At 42.4% G+C, this 22,447-nt stretch overlaps 1 protein-coding gene across 5 annotated transcripts in view; it reads right to left on the bottom strand.

Moving 5' to 3' along the window:
- Window positions 1–22,447, bottom strand: part of PHACTR1 (phosphatase and actin regulator 1) — a 485,326-nt gene that overhangs the window by 185,426 nt on the left and 277,453 nt on the right. For all 5 annotated transcript variants that reach the window (XM_059688650.1, XM_059688648.1, XM_059688649.1 and 2 more), the window contains exon 2: window positions 11,142–11,306. In XM_059688650.1, coding sequence (XP_059544633.1) covers window positions 11,142–11,306 — 165 coding nt within the window. The remainder of the gene's footprint in view (window positions 1–11,141; window positions 11,307–22,447) is intronic.

Raw genomic sequence — 22,447 nt, 5'->3', positions numbered from 1 at the left:
TCAGTGAACTAACTTGTTGGAGCCCAGGAAAACACGGGATAAACTCCAGCTCCGCGGACCTGCACAGTGTGTCTGAAATCAGGCCCCGATACCCAGGACAGGAAGAAACACCACCTACGTCTAAGAAACTGCATCAGGGTTGTTGTCTGGTACGCATACCATTCAAAGACTGGAACTAAGGAGTCTTACTTTGGTTCTGGATGTTTGTTTTTTAATGAATTTCTAGAAAAAGAACTCATGATAGATAAAACTTAGAATTATTCTCTGCAAGGTACTATTCCAAGAGCTTTCCAGAATTAAGTTCCTTTTCAATCCTCACAACTCTGTGAGGTGCCAGCTTTATCCCTACTTTAGATGAGGGAACTAGCAGTGAGTGGAGGACCTGACCTGAGGAACTTGGCAGCGGGTCTGCCTGGTCTGTGCTGTGACCACTGTCTCTCACTACCTTCCCGCATGGAGCTCCTGCTGAACTTAGAAGTCAGTCACCAAACACACATCTCATGATAAATGCTGGAAGACTTGTGTCCTTTCATAGAATTAATTCTGGGAATATTGAGCCCCAAATCTAACAACCACCTCAGAGGCCTGTGTAATTATTGTCTGCTTACCTTTCCATGCATATTTTATTTTTATATGTTATATAGACGAAAGAGATTGTGTTTCATAGAAAACATTAATGCAATGATTTTGAATGGTGTTTGCTTGGAGCCAGTATCAACTCACTCTCTTAGCCATTCGATAAGTAGTATCTGCCTTGTACATGGCATCAAGCTGGACACAGAGATGCAAAGACAAGTGAGATGGTAACCACTGCTCTAAGGGCATTAAAGAAAGACTCATATTATGACTTCCACTGTCAGCTTTATTGATGAGCTTCTCTTTCTTCATATTTTAGCTATATACACATATGTCAGAAAAGGAAAGCCTTTTGTAATATCACCATGAAGTAGAGATGAATTATTTTTAAAACATCTGAATTATGAGTTCTCATACTCAGGGATCCGAAATGCAACATAGGTAATACAAGCATAGGCTAAATTCTGCCATCTAACTGGAAATTATTTAGCCTCTCTAAGCCTCAGTTTCTTCACCTGTCAAATGCAATTAATAACACCATGTGGGGCTGCTGGGAAATTAAAGTCAACAAGGCATGGAAAGGGTCATGCATATTTCACATCCATGGAAAACTCAAGATGATAGTGACTACTGAAGCAATTTCTGTCTAGGTAGAAGGCAACAAGTAGCAGCTGTAGTTTTGTTACACCTTGAACAACAGTGGCAGCTGACTTCCAAAGACAGCCCCCGATGAACCATGCTCCTTGCATTCATGCCCTTGTTTGTCTGCTCTAACTGGGCTGCTTCTGTGACTTGTCTTAACCAACAGAATACTGTGAATGTGATACTGGGCCAGTTCTGGACCTGAGTCTTAAAAGGCCCAGCAGTATCTACTTTGGTGCTCCTGGGGGCCCTGAGCAGCCCTGCTGGAGAGGACATGGGGAGAGACCATGTGGAAAGGCTCTGAAAACACATGGAAGAGAGGGGACAGCTCTCCCCATGTTCCCCACGAGCCTCAGTGACTCTAGATGACCCTGATTCCATATGTCTTCGGACACATGAGACACCACGAGAGAGGCCAGCAGAAGAACCACCCAGCTGAGCTCAGTCAATCCTCTGGTCACAGAAGATAATGACTAAGTTGTTGTTTTAAGCCACTAAGTTTGGGGGTGTTTCATTACCTCGCAACAGATAACCCAAACAATAGTGCTGCCCAAATGACCTGAGATTCAACACACTGTCATTGAGTCTGATATGTGCACAACTCTGATAAACTGAAAGGCAATCGTGAATGAAGGCAAGTTCTTCAAAGGCTGGACCTTCTGTTGTGTGCTGCCCTTTCCTCTCTCAGATATCATAAACAAAAGACCTCAAAAATATAGTGGCTGGCCATGGCTGGGTGGTTCAGTTGGTTGGAGTGTCATCCCAAAATGTTGTGGGTTCAATTCCCTGGTCCAGGCACATACCTAGGTTGCAGGTTTGATCCCCCCATTGGGGCACATATAGGGGGCAACTGATCTCTCTCTCTCTCTCTCTCTCTCTCTCTCTCTCTCTCTCCCTCAGGTCAATAAACACATCCTCAGGTGAGGATTAAACAATATACAGTGGGCTGACCACCTCACTTGGGCACCCATAATGTCCAGTACTCTGCTCAATGCTGGGAGACAGAGGGGGAAAGGCAGGGTCACTGTCATTAAGGATTTTATACTCTTGACATATAGCAGAGTGATGGGTAAAGCTCACTTGGAGAGAAAACAATTACATCTTTATAACTCTTGCTCTAGGAAAGTACTAATTTTCATAGTCTTTAGCCTATACCATCTAATAAGAGGTTTTAAAAAAAGAATCAGGGCCATTAAGTCGCCTTTGCTGTCTAACACCTAGATGTTCCCTTTATGGGTCCTGGTGGATACACAGGTAAGAAGATTTCTTTGCCTGTCCTTGCTCAACCTCTTTCTTAAAGAAACTGAATGCTCCAATCGCCCGAAAGGAATGTGTGTTCCAGCCAGACACTGAAAGCTATACAACTTGGTTTGATAATTTCTTATTAAAATCAGATGCTAAATAGTGCTTCAATTATTTGCATGTTTATTTTTCCTAATTTTGAGAATTGTCATTGCTGAAAAATGTGTGGAAATATATTTATTTGGCTTAACAGCCACTCTACTGATGTTTTTGTTTTCCCTGGAATGCCAAAGCCACGTTAAGGCAAATTTTGCAGCTTGACACAATCCGACTAGTCTTAAACAAACAACACTTCCCTCAAGCTCATATAGCCTTTTGGTGATTACTACATATTTCTCCTCCTTTCTAGCCAAACTTCTTCAGAGAAGAAATTTGCTTCCTTTCCTCTGACATATTCCTCAACCATATGCTATGTGAATCCCAGCAATCCAGCTTCCTTGATACTGTTCTCCCCAAGGACACCAATGACCAGGTGTCACTGAACCCACTGGACACTTCTCAGTCCTTACCATCTTGTCAGAACCTGGTGGAGTGCACCCTCCAGGTTCAGTCCTTTTTTAAATGCTCTCCTGCTCTGGTCAGGTGATACCACTGTCCTCCCTGGCTTTCTAACTCTCCTGTGGGCTTCGTCCACTTTCTCTGTAGGTTCTGTTGTCTCTGCTTCTAGCTTATAGGCTGATAGTCCTCAGGATGCTGAGGCAGTTTCTCTTGCTTCCCACTTCTCTCCTTAGAGTTTTCATCCCATGACCTCAAAGATGACCCAAGTTCCCATGACTTCCAGATATGCATTTCCAGCCAGACCCCTCCTGACCCACTTCTCTATATCCAATGTCCCCTCCATCCTCGATGTCACAGAAACACCACAAAAGCCAGAACTCCCCAAAATAAATGATCACTTTCCCCACACACCCTCTCCTCTTCAGTGTTCCTGGTGTAGTGAGTGGTCCTTCCACCTATCCAACTGCTCATCGAGAAACAGAAGAGTAGTTCTTTATTCTTCTCTCATCCTCCATATCCAGTCTGTAATTTAGTCTTGCTCATTCTGTCTCCTAAATATCTCTTGCAACTGTTCGCAGTCGTAAGTTCCTAGTGTCACTATTTTAGTCTATCTTCATCTCTCTCCACATTATAATCAACCACCTGCTAAGCAGTTCTCTTGTTACCAGAATCAGTAGGGACACTTAATATTCAATTTGCAATGAGGTATCCTCTTAATTCTATTACAAGTAAATTTTCTCTCATTACAGACACAAATATACAGAAGTAGTTATATTAAACACTTGAAACAACATTTGGCATCACTCCAACCTTTCTCCATACTACAGAGAATAATCTTGTAAAAGGCAAGTCCCTTGATATCTTCATTAAGACACTGCATTAGGATAAAGTCTAGACTTTATAACACACTGTGGAAGACCCTTTATGAGCAGACCCTCGTCCACCTCTTTATCCTCATTTCTCACTACTCTCTGCTCCTCCACTAACAATCCTTTCCAGGCCATAATCTCCTTTCAAACTATAGGTTGTCAATCTCTCTCCTTCTTTCTTACCCTAGAGCTCTCACATTCTGTTCTTTCTACCAGGACAGATGACTCTCTCTCACATTCATTCCCTAACTCCTTGGTTAAAGATTCATTTCTCTAGGAACCTTTGCTGGTAACTTACAACTCAGTTGGGTTTGTCTCTTTTAACATCTTGGAGACCCTTGAAGTCTAAAAACCTAAGCGCTGACCAAGTAAATAACATTGCTTTGCTAGCATAAAAAAGGGGAACTTCAAGGGAACATTAGAGTTAGGGTACAAAGGCCTAAATCAGCTGCCTTTCAAGAACACATGGGCTTATTCATCAACCTTGTCAATCCATCTGTTTTACCTCGCTGCCTGAGTGGGAAGAATATAAATTTCCAGCACAAGAGCTATGGCAGGGAAATTCCATAGGACCTAGCAGTGGAACAGCTGGTCCATCCTGGATTGGAGGAAATAATCCTATTTACTAACTGTATTCTTCAATCCTGTACTATAAAAGGATATCTAGAAAAGCTCTGATGCAAGCCTTAGGGTTTGTCTGTCTCCTCTAAGAAATGCACTTCCTCAGTCACATGGCAGACTAGGAATTCTGGAGATGAGCTTCCCAGGAAGGGGATCTGGAGATGGGCTTCCAAGGAAGAGAATCTTAAAACCTAGTGGTTGCTAAAGTCATCAGTTATTGGATAAATTGATGGAAGAAATAAAGGAAGCAGGGTCTGTCCCAGAGGATAAGAAGCAGCCAGGAACTAGGTGAAATAGCTAGCTAACAGGTCAGGGTTAAGGGTTGACTCTTGTTCCACTGGGAAATTTTGGGATAAGCGGAACCTACAGCAGAAGGCCAGTGAGGCAGAGAGGCCAAAGGAGAAGGCTGGAGCTCCACACTAACACGAGTACCTAAGAATCTCCTGTTGCATCAGTGTTGCATTGTACAGAAAACAGTGGACAAAAGCAAGTAGACTATTTTTGGACCCCACAATATGTACAAAGGGAACTCCTAATATAGGTCAGGCCTGGATCTTTATTTTTACTGGCAGTTGGGTGGGGCCAGTGTAAGAAGGTTTTCAATTGTGTGGCATAGTAGGAAAGGGCAATCAATTAATCCTATTTGAAATTGCTGCCTTATTACAATTTTACCTACGTTAGTTGGGTTTGCTAATAGCTGGAATGAAAATTTAAATACAACTTTTGATTTTCTCTGAATCAATTAAATTGCAGTGCTTTATTGGCCTAAGAATATGATGGACTGAAACATCTCAATTTGAGAAAAGAAAACACAGAGAATCTTTCCAAGGAAACATCAATTCAGCAATTAGTTGAATGTTAAAATAAAAAAGGAAAGCTCCTTTTGTTTCTTGGTTGAAAATGACAAATTAAATCAGCACAAAATTTTGCAAGTAAGTTATGTAGTTTTTTGTCTGTTAGTAGATACAGGGTCTTTACCACATTTTAAATAATCTTCTGACTTCTTCCACCTACGGCACCCACTGCCATGGCTTTAGTCTGTTTTGCCTCCACTTTGAGAATCACTAATTCGATAATGCAGCTCTGTGCTCACAAGCTCCTGTGCTGCTAGTTGGTTTCTGACCACTGTTCCCCCCTACTGTTTTAAAGTTCTTTGACCTCCAGGAACTTAAATTCTTGATTTTTCTAATCTGACTCAACCCATTCCTTTCTTAGCCAATTTAAAGTCCAATACTAAAGTGGGTTAAATAGTGTTCCCGAAAAGTCATATGCAAGTCCTAACCTTCAGGACCTAGAATGTGACCTTACTTGGAAGCTAAGGACCTCTGAATGAGGTTATTCTGGTTTAGGGTGGACCCTGACTCCAATGTCTGGTGGTGTTCTAAGAGAATGGAGGGATTTGAGACACGGGGAAGGCCGTGTGAAGACAGAAGCAGATATTTGAGTTATGCAGCAACAAGCAAGGCACATTATGGATTGCCCAGCAGCCATCAGAACCTAAGAGAGAGGCATGGACAGGTTTTTCCTCATAGTCTCCAGCCAAGAGGAACCAACCCTGCCAACACCTTGAGTTTGGACTTCTGCCCTCTAGAAGTGTGTGGGAATGATTCTGACGCTCTGTGCCACTAAGTTTGTGGTGATTTATTACTCCCCTTCTCTACTTTTTACCCATCTGGCAAAACTCCAACCCTCAACTTACCTGCTTCCTCCATAGCTGTACCTGGACAGCCAAAGCAGCTGAAACAAGTCAGCAGTTCTGTGAAGATCCATAACCATCAACCTGAAATGGGCTTACCTCTGCATGACCCCTCCTCTCCTCTTTGTGAGGAGACGACCTCACTTATTACCCAGAGAAGAAACTCAGCCACCAGAGAGGATCGCTCCCAACTTCCTGACTCCTATCTCTGCAGCCAGCCCCACTGCTTCCCTTTTCAGTGGAGGAGGGGATCATTACTTCTGATACCAACCCTTTTATCTGGGCTTTACGTCCCACCCACTCCTAACTTCTCAGCACCCTTACCTGATCTCTCTGGTCTCACACATTTTCTAACTCCTTTTCTCTCCGGGATCGTTCACATTGGCTGGTCATGATTATGTCGCTTTTTATCATAAAAGAGCAACAACAAATCAGAAGGCACAGACAGCCCCCTCCCAATCAAATCACACATTTGAGCCTCTGTAGACACACATGTTTTCTCCATCACCCATCCTCGTCCTATCTCTCTTCCCCATTCCACAGCCAGACTTCTCAAAGACGTAGCCTTATTTTTCCCTTTCCTTCTAATTTCTCATTCCACACTAATCTGGCATCTATTCCCAAATAATTCACCCAGAGAGCTTTTGCTAAATCATCAATGGCCTCTAATGGATCAGAATCACTAAAGCCAATGGGCGTTTTTCTATATATCACTTGACTTTATAGCACTGAACACAGTTCATTATACCCTCCTTGAAGCATTTTCCTATCCTGGCTCCATCATATCACATGCTCCTGGTTTTCCTTCCATCTCGGGAGCCCCTGCCCTTATAGCTCCTTTACAGATTCATCTTCCTCCATCCAGTCATTAGTAATGATATTCTTCCTTTGTCTATTAGACTGTCTTTGTCTCTCTTTCTATTCTATACTTGTTCCCTAAGGATCTCATACATGGTCATCACTAATTGACATATGTATGCAAATGACCCAACATTTACATATCAGGCACAGACCTCTTCTTTGCTTTCCATATACTCAACTGCCAACTTTGGCTATCACAAGGTCAACTCAAACACATACCAAAACATGCAATCTTATCTCCCCCTCACTCCCACGCTGCCCCCACTCCTCCAAACCTGTCACTCTCCCAAAATACTCATTCTGGGAAAGGCCACCTCCACATACCCTTAACCAATGTAAGAATGTCAACCGTGACACTTCTCTTTCTCCCTCCTACATCTGACCTGTCATCAAGTTCAATCACTTGTTCTTTATAACAGCACCCAAATCCATCCATTCCTACCACTAAATATTAGTCCAATTTACTATCATCTGCCAATGTCCTCCTAATGGTCTATCTGCAGTCACTCACACTCTTGTCTAATTTGTTCTATTGGAAGCAGGTCTAGTGAAGGTCCAATCTTATCTCTCCAGCCTCAGCCTCATTCCATACCACACTCTCAGCTCTCCCTTCTCCAGCCACTGGTCCTTCCTACTTTCCCAGAAGGTTCATCTGCTTCTTCCACTGCAGGGACGCTGCACATGCTGGTCTATTGCTTGGGATACAAATTCCTACCCCTCCCTCAGAGGAAGTCCCCCTGATGACTCAGACTGAGTCAAGTCTTTCATTCTCCCAAGGATCTTACTTTCACTACCCTTATCATAGCTGTGACCTAGCTTTCTTCTTGTGATTTGGTCATTTGCCTCTCTAGCAACACTGTGCAGGCCACAAGGGCACTGACAAGGTCTAGTTTTGCTCACAGATACATTCCAGGGCCAGGTACAGTTTCAGCACATGGTAAGGCACTCAGGGATTTTGCTATTGTTTTTCTTCAAGGCCATAGGTATGCAGTAAAGCTTACACACACAAAGGAAACTTGGGTACATTGTAGATTTCCAAGGCCAACCCCTGCAACTCAAAGGAAACAAAAGCACAACTTGGTGGCATCTTCACAGCTTATTCCTGCCAGGGCTATTTTTTTCTAAACACAGTCCTATTTACAAAAAATTTGGATAAGTTGGCTGCAGATGACTATTTGAGGAGGCACTGCCTGTTCTATTTCACATGTTATAATCTGTTTTTGTTCCTGGGGCAGGTATAAGGATGTTTGTGGACACCCATTGCCAATAACACAAAAGATGCTGGGCATCAGGCTAATTGCTCCCCTGGGCCTGGGCAGAGCCTTTGAGGACAGGTTGAAAAGCAGGTGGAGATCTTCTCCCTGAGGACCTGTTGTTTTACGTTCTATGAGTTACTGCTCTCCTATGCTGACCGGTGATGCAGAGATGCTTCTGAGAGGAACTCTGCCCTGTAGTGCTTTGACCACCATGCAGAACTCAGCCCTGGGTCTTATGCTGAAGGCCTTTAGGACATTAGCATTCAGCTTAGAATAGGAGGGGCATATGAGCAGCATCAGACATGCAGCTCTATCTTTGAAAATTTCATATAGTAGCTATTGATGCCAAAATTGAGGAAAATCTTGAGATCACAATTTTCTAATGTAGTTTTCTTATTTCTATACAACTTGCAAAGCAATATTTGAAGGTGTTGCATATATCTGAAACACATGTCCCATATATTGAGTTACAGTAAAACTACAGTATTGAGAATTATGGCAAATTATAAATGTAACTCATTATGGAAATAATAACAGGCCAAGCATACACTGTGTTAATGTAATTTCATGTGTTAAAAAAGCATACAATTTTAAATACATAATATAAAATGCAATATATGGACTTATTCTTTGTATTTAAAGTCATGGACATTACTGTGCATATGAAATGACATTACATACACACACAGCCAAGACAAATACATGCATTCCAGCTAAAACTGGCAAACCAATTAACATTCTCACAATCAATCAATCCTCCTGTATATTTAATATTTGATTCTTATCCATGCAAAGGGAAGTTTGTAATTCAAAGTACTGCTTAAACATATATGTAATTTATGATGTTAAACATCCTTATGTTGACAATAGTTTTCTCATTTTGGCTAAAAACTAGCACAGAAAGTCTCTCCTTTCCAAAAACAAGACATAACATTTCTGAATCCAGTTAAGTACAAGGAACACTACAGTGTAAACTGTTGACTTAAAAAAAAAAACACCCACGAAATAGCTTCAGTTCTATCATGAACCCATCCATCTATTGTGATACAGATATATTCCATAGTATGTCCTCCAGCTTCTCTAATTTGGAACCTGAATGTCTCTTAAACAGAAACAACAACTACACACACATAACATTCAGCTGTCAGTTTAACTAGTTTGGCCACAGAAATCATAGAAACTTGCTAAGAATAGTTAAAAATAAGAATGATTCTTTCTCCCCAAAGAATTTTAAATGAATGTTTTTTTTCAAACTTTTAATGATTCATGAGTAATTTGATGCCGCTGTACTTTGCTTAAAGAATGTATTTCATTTTGATTTCTCCTCTCTAATGCAATGGTCTAAGTATCCTTTTCTTTGTCACCTCATGAAGAGGGGATTCACAGGAGTCACCCATTTAGACTTTCGCCTGCATGCAAATCTCTCCGTAGTGCTTGAGGAGGCATGCACGACCTACACATACACCTTAACAGATTTGTGCAATGACCAAGAGGTTGGAGAATGCAGTGAGGTGAATATAGAGATTTATGGAATGCAGCAGTTCGTTCTAATCTCAGGAACTAACAGGTTATATATAGCAGCGGGGCACTGGGGCTTTCATCTAAGAAACAGAGTCAGAAACGTCAGAACATGAACTGGAGATGTCTACCATGAGGATTGTTTAAGATTCAAGACTTTTTGCAACTTTCCTATGTTTGTTATTCTCTTTCATTCCCCCAAAGCAATTAGCAGGAAAATGACTGGATCTGTGGAATAGTGTTCAGGTACAAAAAGTAGGTCATCTTCTATTTTCGTGGTTAGTTTAGGGGAGAGAAAAAGGGAAAGAGGCCAGAAAAATAGAGGAGGTGGCAATTCTGAGAAGGAGAGAGAGCAAGTTGAGTTTTTTGGAACGTAGAGGAAGAAAGAAATGAAAGTGCTGGAGTAGGCCTGGGATGACCTGGGCACATAATTAGCAAAATCAAAGCAAAACAAACAAACAAAAAATTGACACCGCCCTTCTAGCATCTCCTCTAAAACAAGGTGAAATCAGAACTCCTTCACTTATACATTACTCTCAAGCACACACTTCCTCATTTAAAAAAATCCAGTGTGCCACATGAACTCTCCACATTTTAAGTTATGTAAGGTATAATTCCTAACCCTATTTTATTCATGGGGAAACTGAGGTACAGCATTAAATAAACAGGGCAAAGGCCATGTAACTACCAAGTATCAGAGCTGGGACTTGAAGACAGGTACTCAGACTCCAGAGTCTGTGCTCTTAGCCCCTCAGCTATGCTGACTTGCCACAAGGTCCTTTGCTGTCCACTAGGCTACGAACTATAGTTATCTTTGTCACCAGTACTGCTCCATTTCTACTCTCCTGTGTTTTCCTGCCATGTCCAAGAATCACTTATTCAAGACAATTCCTCCATGAAATAACCTATCCTATCTTCCAACAACTATATATAACTTATTTTCTGCTGTGTGTTGATTTTTACTGGAACCATGAAAAGAAGGATGAAAAATAAGAAATGGATTGTCAATGCTAGACTGAAAGCATTCAATTATAGAAAAGGTAGAGGTGTAAGTGCAGATATTTATAGATCATATAAAAGTGGTTCTTTAAAAACACCCCCACCCCTGAGACACAAGAAAACACACAGAATCTAAAAGCCAGTCTCAACCATATGGAATAATTATTAGAGACAAGAGCAATTCTAAGGCTTGATTTTTTTCCTTTGGTTCCGACAGCCTACAGTAATTAAAGTCTCCTAATTAACACACACAGTGGAAGTCAACAAAAGCCCAGTGAGAAATGAAGGAAAAAATAATCTTACCTGCAGATGTGTGCTTGAACTTTTCGCTTTTCTTCTTCCTCCATTTCCAAGGCTTGAAAATCCTTCCCAGGTTGGCAAACTTACTTCTCCTCCGGATGGGTGGGGTATGGGTCCCTGGGACGAGGGAGTCAGAACGCATCGCCGCCAGCCTCTCCACTTCCTCAGCTTGTTTTTCCCAAGAAAACGATGAAAATAGAGAGAGGGAAAAAAAAGTGTTAAAATGGGAGCCTCACAGATGGCCAGCGTTTTCCATGGTTACAGATAACAGAAGCCACATGACTGAAGTTCCGTTTCTCTTTTCGTCTTTTTGTAATGGAAGTCATGCCAACACGCTCTAAAGGCCAGGGACAGTCAGCCAAATCCTAGGGATTCAAAGACCCTAACCAAACTTGCCTAACCTTAACCCAGACATGGGGGAGGAGGAGGAGCAGGGCCCTCCTGACACACCAGAGACTCCCCACACAGCAGGGAGGCATCAGACGAGTCAAATGACAGTCAGTGTAACTACTGGCCCAGCAATTTCTCAAATAAGACTTGGCAGATGCAATCACTATAACACCGTCTGCTGAGAAAAGAGGGAGAAAACGTTTATCAACTGCCTATTCCAGTGCCAACGTTCCACCACCCACGGCTCTCTATCCTACTGCCCGCTCACCCAGCCCTGCGGGAGCACTGGGCTCTATTGAGGGGCTCCACCTTAGGGTTGCTGACTGATTTTAGAGCACTCACCATTTGTTAGATTCTATAATTGCCTTGACTCCTCTAGTCTTTTTGTTTCTGCTTTAATTTATGAAAGAAGATTCTTAGAACTTGAAAGCTGAGAGTGACTTTAGGGACCACCTAGACTACTCCCAAGAACTTTACATTTGAGGACACTCAAACCTATAATGCTTAGTGGGGGCCCTTCGTTTAAGGCCACAGTCATCCTGACCTCTTTTATAACTTGGAATGAAACAAATTCTTTTCCAACTTACATGATCATGTACACATCCCAGTGAGGTAAATATACTGCAACTTGAATTTTTGAGACAGGAGTAATCAGAGAAAATAACCTCCTTGACAAAAATCAAGGGGGTACAAAGGAGTCACCTTTGCAGAACGGCAAATTATATACCTAAAGCTGTGGGCAATCCCAAACCCTCTGTTGGACCTTTAACACTGTCTTTCAGAAAAATCACCTGGACAGGCTGTTCTCAGAAGCTCAGTCTTACAGCCTGGTAGGCTGCGTGAGGTCATTTGAAATGGTTCTCACTCAGGAGATTCATACATTCAGCAAACATATATGGAACCTGCACCATGTGCCAGGCAGTGTGCTGTGGTGACAGATGATGACAGGTTGGTAAAGGCTCCTTGCAGCAAGACTGAAAGGAAGTAGATGAATTTGAGAGATGTCTGGGAAGCAAGGTCCAGAGGACTTAGTTACTAATTGGATGGCCTCAGGGAGGTCAGTGGAATGGCAGCCTTCATTCTCGGGAGCAGGGAACATGGGGGAGGCACAGGTTTGCAGGTGAGGGCAGCAAGAATCTGGACATGATGTGTGGTGACAGCACTGAAAAGCTTTGACTACATGGCTCAATACTCTGGTAGTTCCTCTTTTGAATCATTGTGTTAAGTAACTGCTTACTACTGTGCCAGACACTGTGAGCATTTATTAGGCAGACACACAGAAGAATGGAACATGGCTGAGCAGAGTCTAGAGGTGGAGATAAAAGACTCAGTGTATAAAACTGCCAAAACAGGAAACCATGTACAATTCAATGGAGACAAAGAGAAGAGAATGACTAATTCTGTTTGGCCGAGTTGGAAAAGACCCCAGGGATGTAACATTTGGCTATATATTTTTTAAAATATACATATTTTTATTGATTTCAGAGAAGAAGGGAGATGGAGAGAGAGAGATAGAAAGATCAGTGATGAGAATTGAATCACTGATGGGCTGCCTCCCACACACCTCCTACTGGGGATTGAGCCTACAACCTGGTGTAGACAAAAGGGGCCACATGCTAACGTGAAAAGTTCAGGGGAGGCATGCATGGCAGTCTTGTAAACTCAGAGACCTAAAGTAACCACAAAGGATGGTCTGAAATTAAAATTTAAAAGCAGTTATGGTGCATAGTTACCTCCTAGGCCGGTATCCTCACTAACAAGGCCAACTTTTATCTTAACTGAGTTTATCTGTCTTTTTGCATCTATGATAACATATCCTTGAAATGTCTGGGTAACTTCTCCTTTTCTGGACCCCTTGGGGCACAACCTAATGTGCCTGGGTGCCAGACAGATACCACAAATTCCTTCATTGTTATTGTTATCATCTTAATTGTTGACTGTTAACTATCCTGCACCCACATAAGTATGTGTCTATCATTTTACTTTTTATCCGATCCCAGGGGTTTCCCCTGCTTTGCTTTCTCCCACCTCTCTAATCTATCACCAATGGATTTCATGTAACCCACCTACATTCCCTCCTTTGATTACAATGTATAAAAATAGATGAAAAGCCACCATTCTCTGGAGCATTACCCCAATCCCTTGAGATACTGCTTCCTGGCAATTGTCGACAGTTTGATTCAAATAAACTCACAAAAATTCTTTACAGGTTTTAATGTTTTTACGTTAACATCAGGCATGTGTCTCACCAGGATTAGTATTGTGACCTCCTGGTTTATGCTCACCAGCCGCACTCATTTGGCTAGATTTTTGAAGAGGAGGAACTGTTATCCCCACATGGGGAAGGGGGAGACATGGATCCCAGGAAGGAAAACAGACCAAAAGGAACAGAGAGGGATGGGAGAACGTGGCATGTTTAGGAACTTCGAGAAACAGTAAACTGTGAGTTGGTTATGCTGGTAAGATGGAGAGCCAGTGGGGAAAGGTGGTAGCTGGAGGAGTCAGAACCAGATCCTGCAAGCCTTTGAAAGGTTTGATTAGGTGTTTGTATCCCACAAGCAGGGGAAAACTATGAGAATCAGAAAATGCAAATTGACATTATTACTACATTTAATAAATATGCATTGACTGCTCACTCTGTACCAGATGCTTAGGCTATGCCAGTAAGCAAAACCTATAAAAATACCCATCTGTGGAGCTTACACTAGTGAGTGGGGTGGGGAACATACAATACACATTAAAACTAAGTAAACTGTAGAGTATGTTAGAAAATACATGCTTTGGAAGAAAAATAAAAGACAAAGAGGAACCTGGCAAAAGAGGTCAAGAGTGTCTAGGTTGGGGGGAGGGGGATGGGCAATATTAAATAGCCTGATTGAGAAGGTACATTGTCAGGACACAACTAGATTTATTTCTAGGAATATTTTTGCAACAGCAATAAGACCTGAAGCAGAGTGTGAAGAAGCAGGTGCAGAGAGAGTAATGAGGAGGCCACTGCCAATAGTCGGAGGGTAGTGACTAGAATCCAAGCAGCACAGGGACAGAGGGACGCAGAGAAGATGACATTCAGCCAGAGGTGAACCAAAAGATCTTGGTAACTTCCTAACCACAAGGGAGGACAAGGAAGCAACAAGGACAGCAGCTTTTGTTTTTCAGGACTGAGTAGTGAAAACTTTCCATTTCTAACAGAGCTTGGATTGTAAAAGCAAGAAGCAGGATGAGATGGTCAATCAATGACAAGGGCTTTGGAACCAGAAAACGCAGGTTTTTGCAAAGTCTTCTGAGCGGTTTGGATTTTATTTAAGATAACAGAGAACTACCGAAGGGAAATTTGCCGGGATGGGATGAGAACACTTGATCTGGCCAGTAGGCTGAGCTCCAAAAACCAGAAGAATGTAAGAGACTGATGATGTAGGAAAGAGTTGGAGAAATTTATGAAATAGTATTTTTAGGGAGAAGAAGAGGAGGTGGGATCAAAAGTACATACAGGAGGGTTAGTCATTGGAAGGCTTTATGCGGAGTTATTGAAAATTTGAATTGAGGTCTCTGATCACATGTGGGCCTCAAGGGGATTAATCCAGCGTTAGTGGGTAAAAGAGATCATTGAAGGCTGAGGGAAGAAAATAATGACTGAGGAGACTTTAAGTAAGTCTTTTCAGAGTGGCTGAGGAGAGTAGTTAAAAAACCCAACTACAATGAGGAATGAGAAGAAAGCCACATGGAGTAGGTAAGCAGCCTCTGGAACAACTGAACTTGAACATTCTTCTCTTGAAATGCTATCAGCTGGTTGAGCTGGTGCTTCTTCAGTAATGCTCAGTGGTATCCACAGAGGGGGTGACAATTGTGAGAAACCATTCCAAGGAGGTTTTGAGTCCAGCACACAAGCCAAGTCAAGATCATCTAATTCCCACAAGATCACTTTCTCTTTCATATATAGCCATCACATTATCCCTGTTTCTTACCTTAGTTTATAATCTTATTGTTGCTTGTCCTGACTTTACAAGTCTCCAAACTTGCATTCCCAACCCCCCGCCCTGCCCATCTCCTGCCTTCAAACCTGTATTTTATACTGTTGCAGATTACTCTGCCAGAAGCCTGCTTTTCTCAGAAACTTTCAATGGCTTCCCACAGTTTACATTTCCTGTCCTGGCATTCAGAAACTTCCCCAATGACCTGCCTGGAATTCCCTCTCTCAGCACACACTATAGCCAAAATGCAACACTCCTCCAAGCAGCCTCCTCCGGGGCCTGTGGATCCTGATGGACATCAAATGACTGGAATTATGTGCAAAATTTCATGTATGCTTGGGTATCTGCATTTGGTTGAAACAGTTCCCATTTTCTTTTGTTTCCCCGAATGGTGTAACATACAAAAGGTAAAATTTTAAAAGTATCCAGGTTGAGGCTTCTTGGGTTCAGCCAACCTAAAATATCTGCTAAAGATTAAAGGAAGACTGTGCATTGAATCCTTAAAAAATTATTTTTAAACCAATATTTATGAGTTACTTAAGCTTGATGTTAAATTTGCTCTCATAGTTGGCACTTGATAATGATTTGTTAAATAAGTAAATGAATGAGGGCATTTGACACAGCTCATGAAAATCAGTATCACTATTTGTCTTAAGAAATAAACACCACTGGGACAAAAAAAAAGTATTTCATAATCACGTCTTTAAGAAATGAATGCAAATTATTCTGAAATTACCACATTAAAATAATTATAAGACATTAGGAGTGCCTTGGAAAAACTTAGAATAGCAAGAAGCTGGCGGAGCATTATAAAGGTATAATTATAACTCCATAATTAAATGAATCCTTAATAAGTATACTATTAAGTTCAAGATGTTTAGCCCTAATGTACACTATATTATTGAGCAGGCTGGATGCCTTTAAGCAAAGGTGATTTATATTTTCATCATCCTCATTACTTTTCCCCCAATTCATTTGATAACAGGGTCTACCCTCAACCTCACTGCTTTGCCACCAGATAGTGAAATTTGAAGGTTTAGCAGTGAGGAAAGAGGCCAATTGTGAATACAGTTTGAAGAGGAAGAACAAAAGAAAACAAAACTGGGCTCAGAATAAAGTGGTCTTCTACTGACCATGGGGACAGGAGAGAGAGTGGGATGGAGACGAATAGGAGAGGAAAGGCACAAAGGCGGGTGTGTTTATGAAACCAGACTTCTTTTCAAACATATCATGAAAAGACTGCTTTGCCCAAGCCCACTGCTCTCAAAGGTGGCGTCCTCGTGCTGCTGAGAGGAGACAGCTGTCTGGAGAAAATGCTCACTTAGACATGAATCAGCTGTCAACCGCCCAGAGACAGAGAATGCTGAATCAGAAGGTGGGAAGCTGGACAGCTGAGCTAATGCTGCGCTGAGGGAGAATGGGAGGCCTGAACCACATGATTTGCACCAACACCCTCCAAAAAATACTCTCCTTAGAGACTACACAGTCTGGGCTGCCTTTCATGACATGACTGGGATTTGTTTTATCTGTAGACAGGAAATCGTTGGGAGCTGACTTTTTTTTTTTCTTTTAGAAAAGCAGGAGAGAAAATACTTGATTTATGCATGCTTTTCATCACTGAGAACCCAAGTAGCTGTGTCTGTGGGCACTCTGAAGCCCACCCGTTGTAGCCTGGGGTTGCTCCTGGCGGGCTCTCAGAACATGCAAGAGTGAGGGAGTGGACAAGGGGAACTTCAGCTGGCATCCTTACCATTGTATTTCTCATGCTTGTTTGGTTTTCAAAAGGCTTATCCAAAGAAAGCACCAATTCTGGTCTCCTGCTGGCCTAGAAAGTGCTAGGCACGCAGTGTCCCCTGAGAAGTTTGGAAGAAGGAAGCCATGGTGTCTGTGGTGTCTGGTGTCTAATCAACGACAGCGGCAGGAGGGCCAGGGCGTGAGGGGCCCCCACTGTAGATCTCTCCATGCGCCCAGGACTTTTGGAGGACCCGAGATTCTCACAAATTAATATTTGCTTCTCCACCCAAAGTGAACCCAAAATTGAACGCTTATTTAGCAGGATCTGATACCATTTGCTTTCCTTCCAATTTCATTAGAAGGGGTTATGTTCCCACCATATTTCACCACCCTCGGAGTGGAGGCCAGAGCTGGGGGTGGAGGTGAGGTTCACTGTCAGTTAACTACCCTGAGCTGCCCAGGGGCTAAACCTGTCACCTTCCTGCCTCAAGCAGTGTTGCTTTTTCTTACAACTGCAGAATGATGTCAGACAGGTCCCTGGCCATTTAGAAAATTCTCAACCACTGCGGCTTTCCCCTTTTAAAAATGTACTTTCAGTTTCACAAAGATACCGCAGGCAGGGTACTGAAGGACGGGTATGAATGATCAGATGTAAAGGACAGTATTTTCCCATTTTCATTCCATAAGTTACACTACGCTCTCTTAGAGAGGCCAGATCTCTTTGAAGACTTTCTGTCCATCTAGGACTGATCTGTATTAACTCCAAGGTGTGTTTATATAACAAAAAGAGGAGTGATACATTTTTATTTTAAAATCGGGAGCCCCTGCCTTGTCCCATGAGTTGAGGAGTGGGATGAAGGTGAGAGGGGGTATGAGGGGAGAACTGGGCATTACAGGGAGTAGGCCATGGTGGCAAAGGGAGGCTGTTTTGCTCAGAGCAGGTTGCTTGGTTTGCAGACCACCTATAAGCCTGTACTGAGCTGGGGGATAAAACAATATGCCACACTCACCGCGAAGCTACAAAAGGGTTTGGTGCAAACTCAGACATGATGCCTAAAAACTCACTGGTGTTAATACTGCTGAGTATGTACACTGGTGCTTCTCTCAACCATCTTCTCACTCTGTCCTGTACTTGACCTTCACCACCTTTCCCCAGTCTTTCACCTTCTGTACCTCCCTCCTCTTCTTCATCCCTTACTCTCAGGTCGAAGATGGGTCCAATCTGTAGATCAGAACTAAAGTATGAACACTGATACTAGTCAAACACAGTGTTAATTAGAATAGAGCTGCATTGACAAAGGGTTTATTCATCTTAATCCAAAGTCTGCTTGACTTGCTTGGAGAGCTCTGGTGTCCCTCAGTTTTCTAGACACAGAGATGGCTGCCTGGGAGCCACCAGAAGAGATACTAATTCTGTGCCACACAAAATCACACTCCAAACACAGCCATCATACACCATCATGATATTTGAGTCTTGTCCACTGCACCTCTGAAGGGATATATAAATGTTCATATTGAGAGAGTTGCTAATCAGTCTTATTGTTACAAGAAGGGTATTCTTTATGGTGGAAACAGCAACAGTGGGTGTAACTGTACAAAACAATCCTATGGAATGGGAAATGGGATGAGACATCTAAGCTCATATACCCAAGCTCATACTTCTCAGCACATTTGCTCAGACACTTGGCTAAGTTCCTCCTCTCTTTCTGGCTCCAGAGCTTGCTGCCTGGTGGGAGGCAATTCTATCCACTGCCAGGACAGGTCCCAAAGGATGCTTTCACAGGCCTGCCACTGCCTTTGGCACTATGAATAGGTTGGCCTGAGATAAAGGGCACAGGACTATGCTAGCATGCAATGGAAGGAGGAGAGAAAGGGAATTTACAGATCCACATGACCAAAGATGGCCCAAGTCATGTTTCTGTTCATCATCTCTTGAAGCAGTAATTGAAATCCAAGAGGAATAGGAGAACACCCCCCAACCCCTTGCCTTGAGAGATACTGATTTTAGCAGCTCTACTGGTTTTCGAATTATAGGCCCTTCTAACAGAAAGAGGCTATGTGGCTAATATGGTCTACAGAACTCTGCATACTGTTAAGTGGTTTCCAGTTTCCTCATAACAGGAAGGGAGATTCTAAACAGGACAGTGCTTTCTTAGGCATTGATGTTGATGACAACAATGACGGTAATAATAATAATCTATACTAATAAAAGGGTAATATGCTAATTAGACCGGGACGACCAGACATCTTCTAGACGTCCAACTTCCTTCTGGACAAAGCCAGGGTGGTGAGGGCTGAGGCAGAGGAGGTTAGGGTGATCAGGCTGGCAGGGGAGCAAGCAGTTAGGGGCGTGATCAGGCTGGTGCAGGAGAACAAGCAGTTAGGGGTGATCAGGCCAGCAGGGGAGGGCAGTTGGGATAATCAGGCTGCAGGGGAAGGCAGTTGGGGGCGATCAGGCTGGCAGGGGAGCAGTTAGGTGCTGTTCAGGCCAGCAGAGGCGATTAGGGGCAATCAGGCAGGCAGGCAGGCGATTGGTTAGGAGCCAGCGGTCCCAGATTGTGAGAGGGATATTCAAGATTGGAGAGGGTGCAGGCCGGGCTGAGGGACACCCCCCATGCATGAATTTCATGTACTGGGCCTCTAGTAATAATAAAAATATTAATAACAGCTACCATTTTTTAATCACTAAGTCTGTGCCTGGTGCCAACCAAAGCACTTAAAGTATTGCTGTATGTAACACCCACATTAATCTTATGAGGAAGTGTTATTATTATCCTCATCTTACATTTGGGAAAATTGAGGAGGAACTAATGAATAGGAAGACATAAGTCCCGAAAGAGAAACACATGCTATTAAGACTATTTTCAAGAACACCTTCTCACTCAATGAAATCTTGCCTTTTCGAATCTCCATATTACTGACTAAAGTAATAAGAGGGCTTTAGGGATGATGGAAGAAATTAGCTTCTTCTTGAAAAGACTACAAACAGTTGCCAATATAAATTAATCGTATTCTAGCAAGAAAAATGGGGTGTTATCTGCCGTATCCTAAGATGTCATAAAATATATGCACACCTGAGTGTAGGGGCCCTGGAGGATACCTACCCTCGGTCAGTAGGACACATGGAACCATAAGTACATTATCTACTACCCACCTACACCACAGGCTACAATTAAGAACTCAGCAGGTACCAATTTGGCCTGAAATCAGGTAAAATCTGCTTCACTTAGAAAACACTATCCATTTTTATATATGTGTATAGTGTGAAGAATGTTAATTTTGAAACCAGGAGGATGTGAGTTCAAATCCAGAATCTACAGCTTAATAGTTGTTGGTGGCTGAGTTCGTTTTGGTTTCCCAGCAGGTGGCATGGGTTTCCTAATTTTCCTTTGGAGAATCATCCCTTTTCCACTTCCAGGGCAGGTGGTCCAGGAAAGAAGACTCTCACTCCTGACTCCAGAGTTGGGCACATGACCCAGCGCAGGCTAATCAGAATATTGCATTCTCCACCCTTCACCACTAGTAATTCATTCAGAAATGAGTGACTGAGCCTAGCCAGGCAATGAGACGCAGTTCTGGGTTTTGTTGGGGGCTATTGATAGACATGCTCTCCCAACTGGAGTTGTAGATTAGACCAGCTCTGAGCCTGGTCAAAGCAGGGGCCATAAATATAAAACCCTTCACTCAGATTTGGTCAATATTAAAAGAATCTCTAGGTCACAATGGCAATTCATATTCTTTGAGAGGAAACAATACTATATGTCAAATACTTCATATTTTCTAAGCACTGTGCTGAGAGGCTATTTATATTCCATGACCGCAAGAATCAGGGAATAAATAGCACTGCTAATAGACCAGACTGGTAGGGAAAAGTCTTATTTATATTTAAATTTATCCAGGTCTGTGTTGTTTTATTCATTGAGCTAACAGATGTTGTCAGCAAAGTTCTTTCTGAGATATTCAATACAAAATTCCTGTTTCATCTCCCAGGAATGTAACCTTCAACTGTCAAAGCATGTAATGACTACAAAATGTATAAAACATTCTATTGTTCATTTAATCCACAGAATATATTTGTGTTGGGAATGAAACTTGTTTATTTAACTTGTAAATGAACTCCCAAGTCATGTATTAATCCAAAGCAACAATCTTTAAATAATGTAGGTTCTTTGCTCATCCTAAAATCTCAGACCCTAGGGCCTGATAATCTTAAAGTCAGTAAACAGTGTCTCTCAGAGCTCCAAATTAAACTTCAACAAAACCTGGTTTCTCCCCAAGGGTCAGCAAACTCTCTCTGTAAAGTCAAATCATATCTCCTTTGGGATTTATGGGCCACCCAGCTCTGCTGCAAATACTCAACTCTGCTGTTGCAACATGAAAGCAGCCATAGACAAACGTACACATGTGGACCAAGGCTGTGTTCAATAAAATGTTACTTACAAAACAAGCAGCCAGCCCTGGGGACCACAAGTCTCCAGCCCTCATCCTATAACATGGAGCTGCCAGTAATTTTTCTGTCATCTTGAGGGGAAAGCCTGCCTGAGACTGAGGCTTCATTGCATCACTTGGGCCCCTGGATCCAGCCCTGCCTGAAACCATTCTAACACTGGAGATTTTCTTTATATGACCAATAAATTCTCTTTTTTACTGAAGCCAGGGTGGGTTGGTTTCTCTCTCACTTGCAACCAAAAGGGTTCTAACAAATTCACTGGGTGACCTCTTTAGGAAAGTCAGCTTTTATTCCTATAAAATGGGAATAATACAATGTATAAGGATGAACAAGTATGCTAGCATACTAAAAGCACCCTGCAGGGTTATAGAACAGGAGCTCAAGAAAAGTTATCTAAATATGAATCATCTCCTCTGGTACCAGACAGACTCGTACCTGCTCAATAAGGCTCCTTCTGGGAGAACTTCCTCATCACTTCATCCCGAGGATGCCCCTTAAGGGGATACATGAATTTTTAAAGTTTTGGAGGTTTTGAACTGTGCCAAGACCCACCAGCCAGGTGGATCTCAAATTTTAGTGTATACAAGAATCAACTAAAGTATTTATTAAACATTTTTATTGCTGGTCTCCATCTTAGACCTGCTGAACCAGGAACATGAATGTAAAACAGGCAGCCCAGATCATTTTGATGCAAGTGTTCTGAGAATCAACTCAGGGAAGCATACTACAACATTGCTACAGAAGCTTAGAATCCTACTCCCTTCTCC

The sequence above is a fragment of the Myotis daubentonii genome, chromosome 3 (assembly GCF_963259705.1).
Source record: "Myotis daubentonii chromosome 3, mMyoDau2.1, whole genome shotgun sequence".
Lineage (NCBI taxonomy): Eukaryota > Metazoa > Chordata > Mammalia > Chiroptera > Vespertilionidae > Myotis > Myotis daubentonii.
Note: the sequence above shows the minus strand (reverse complement) of the source record. Positions and strands in the feature narration are given on the sequence as shown.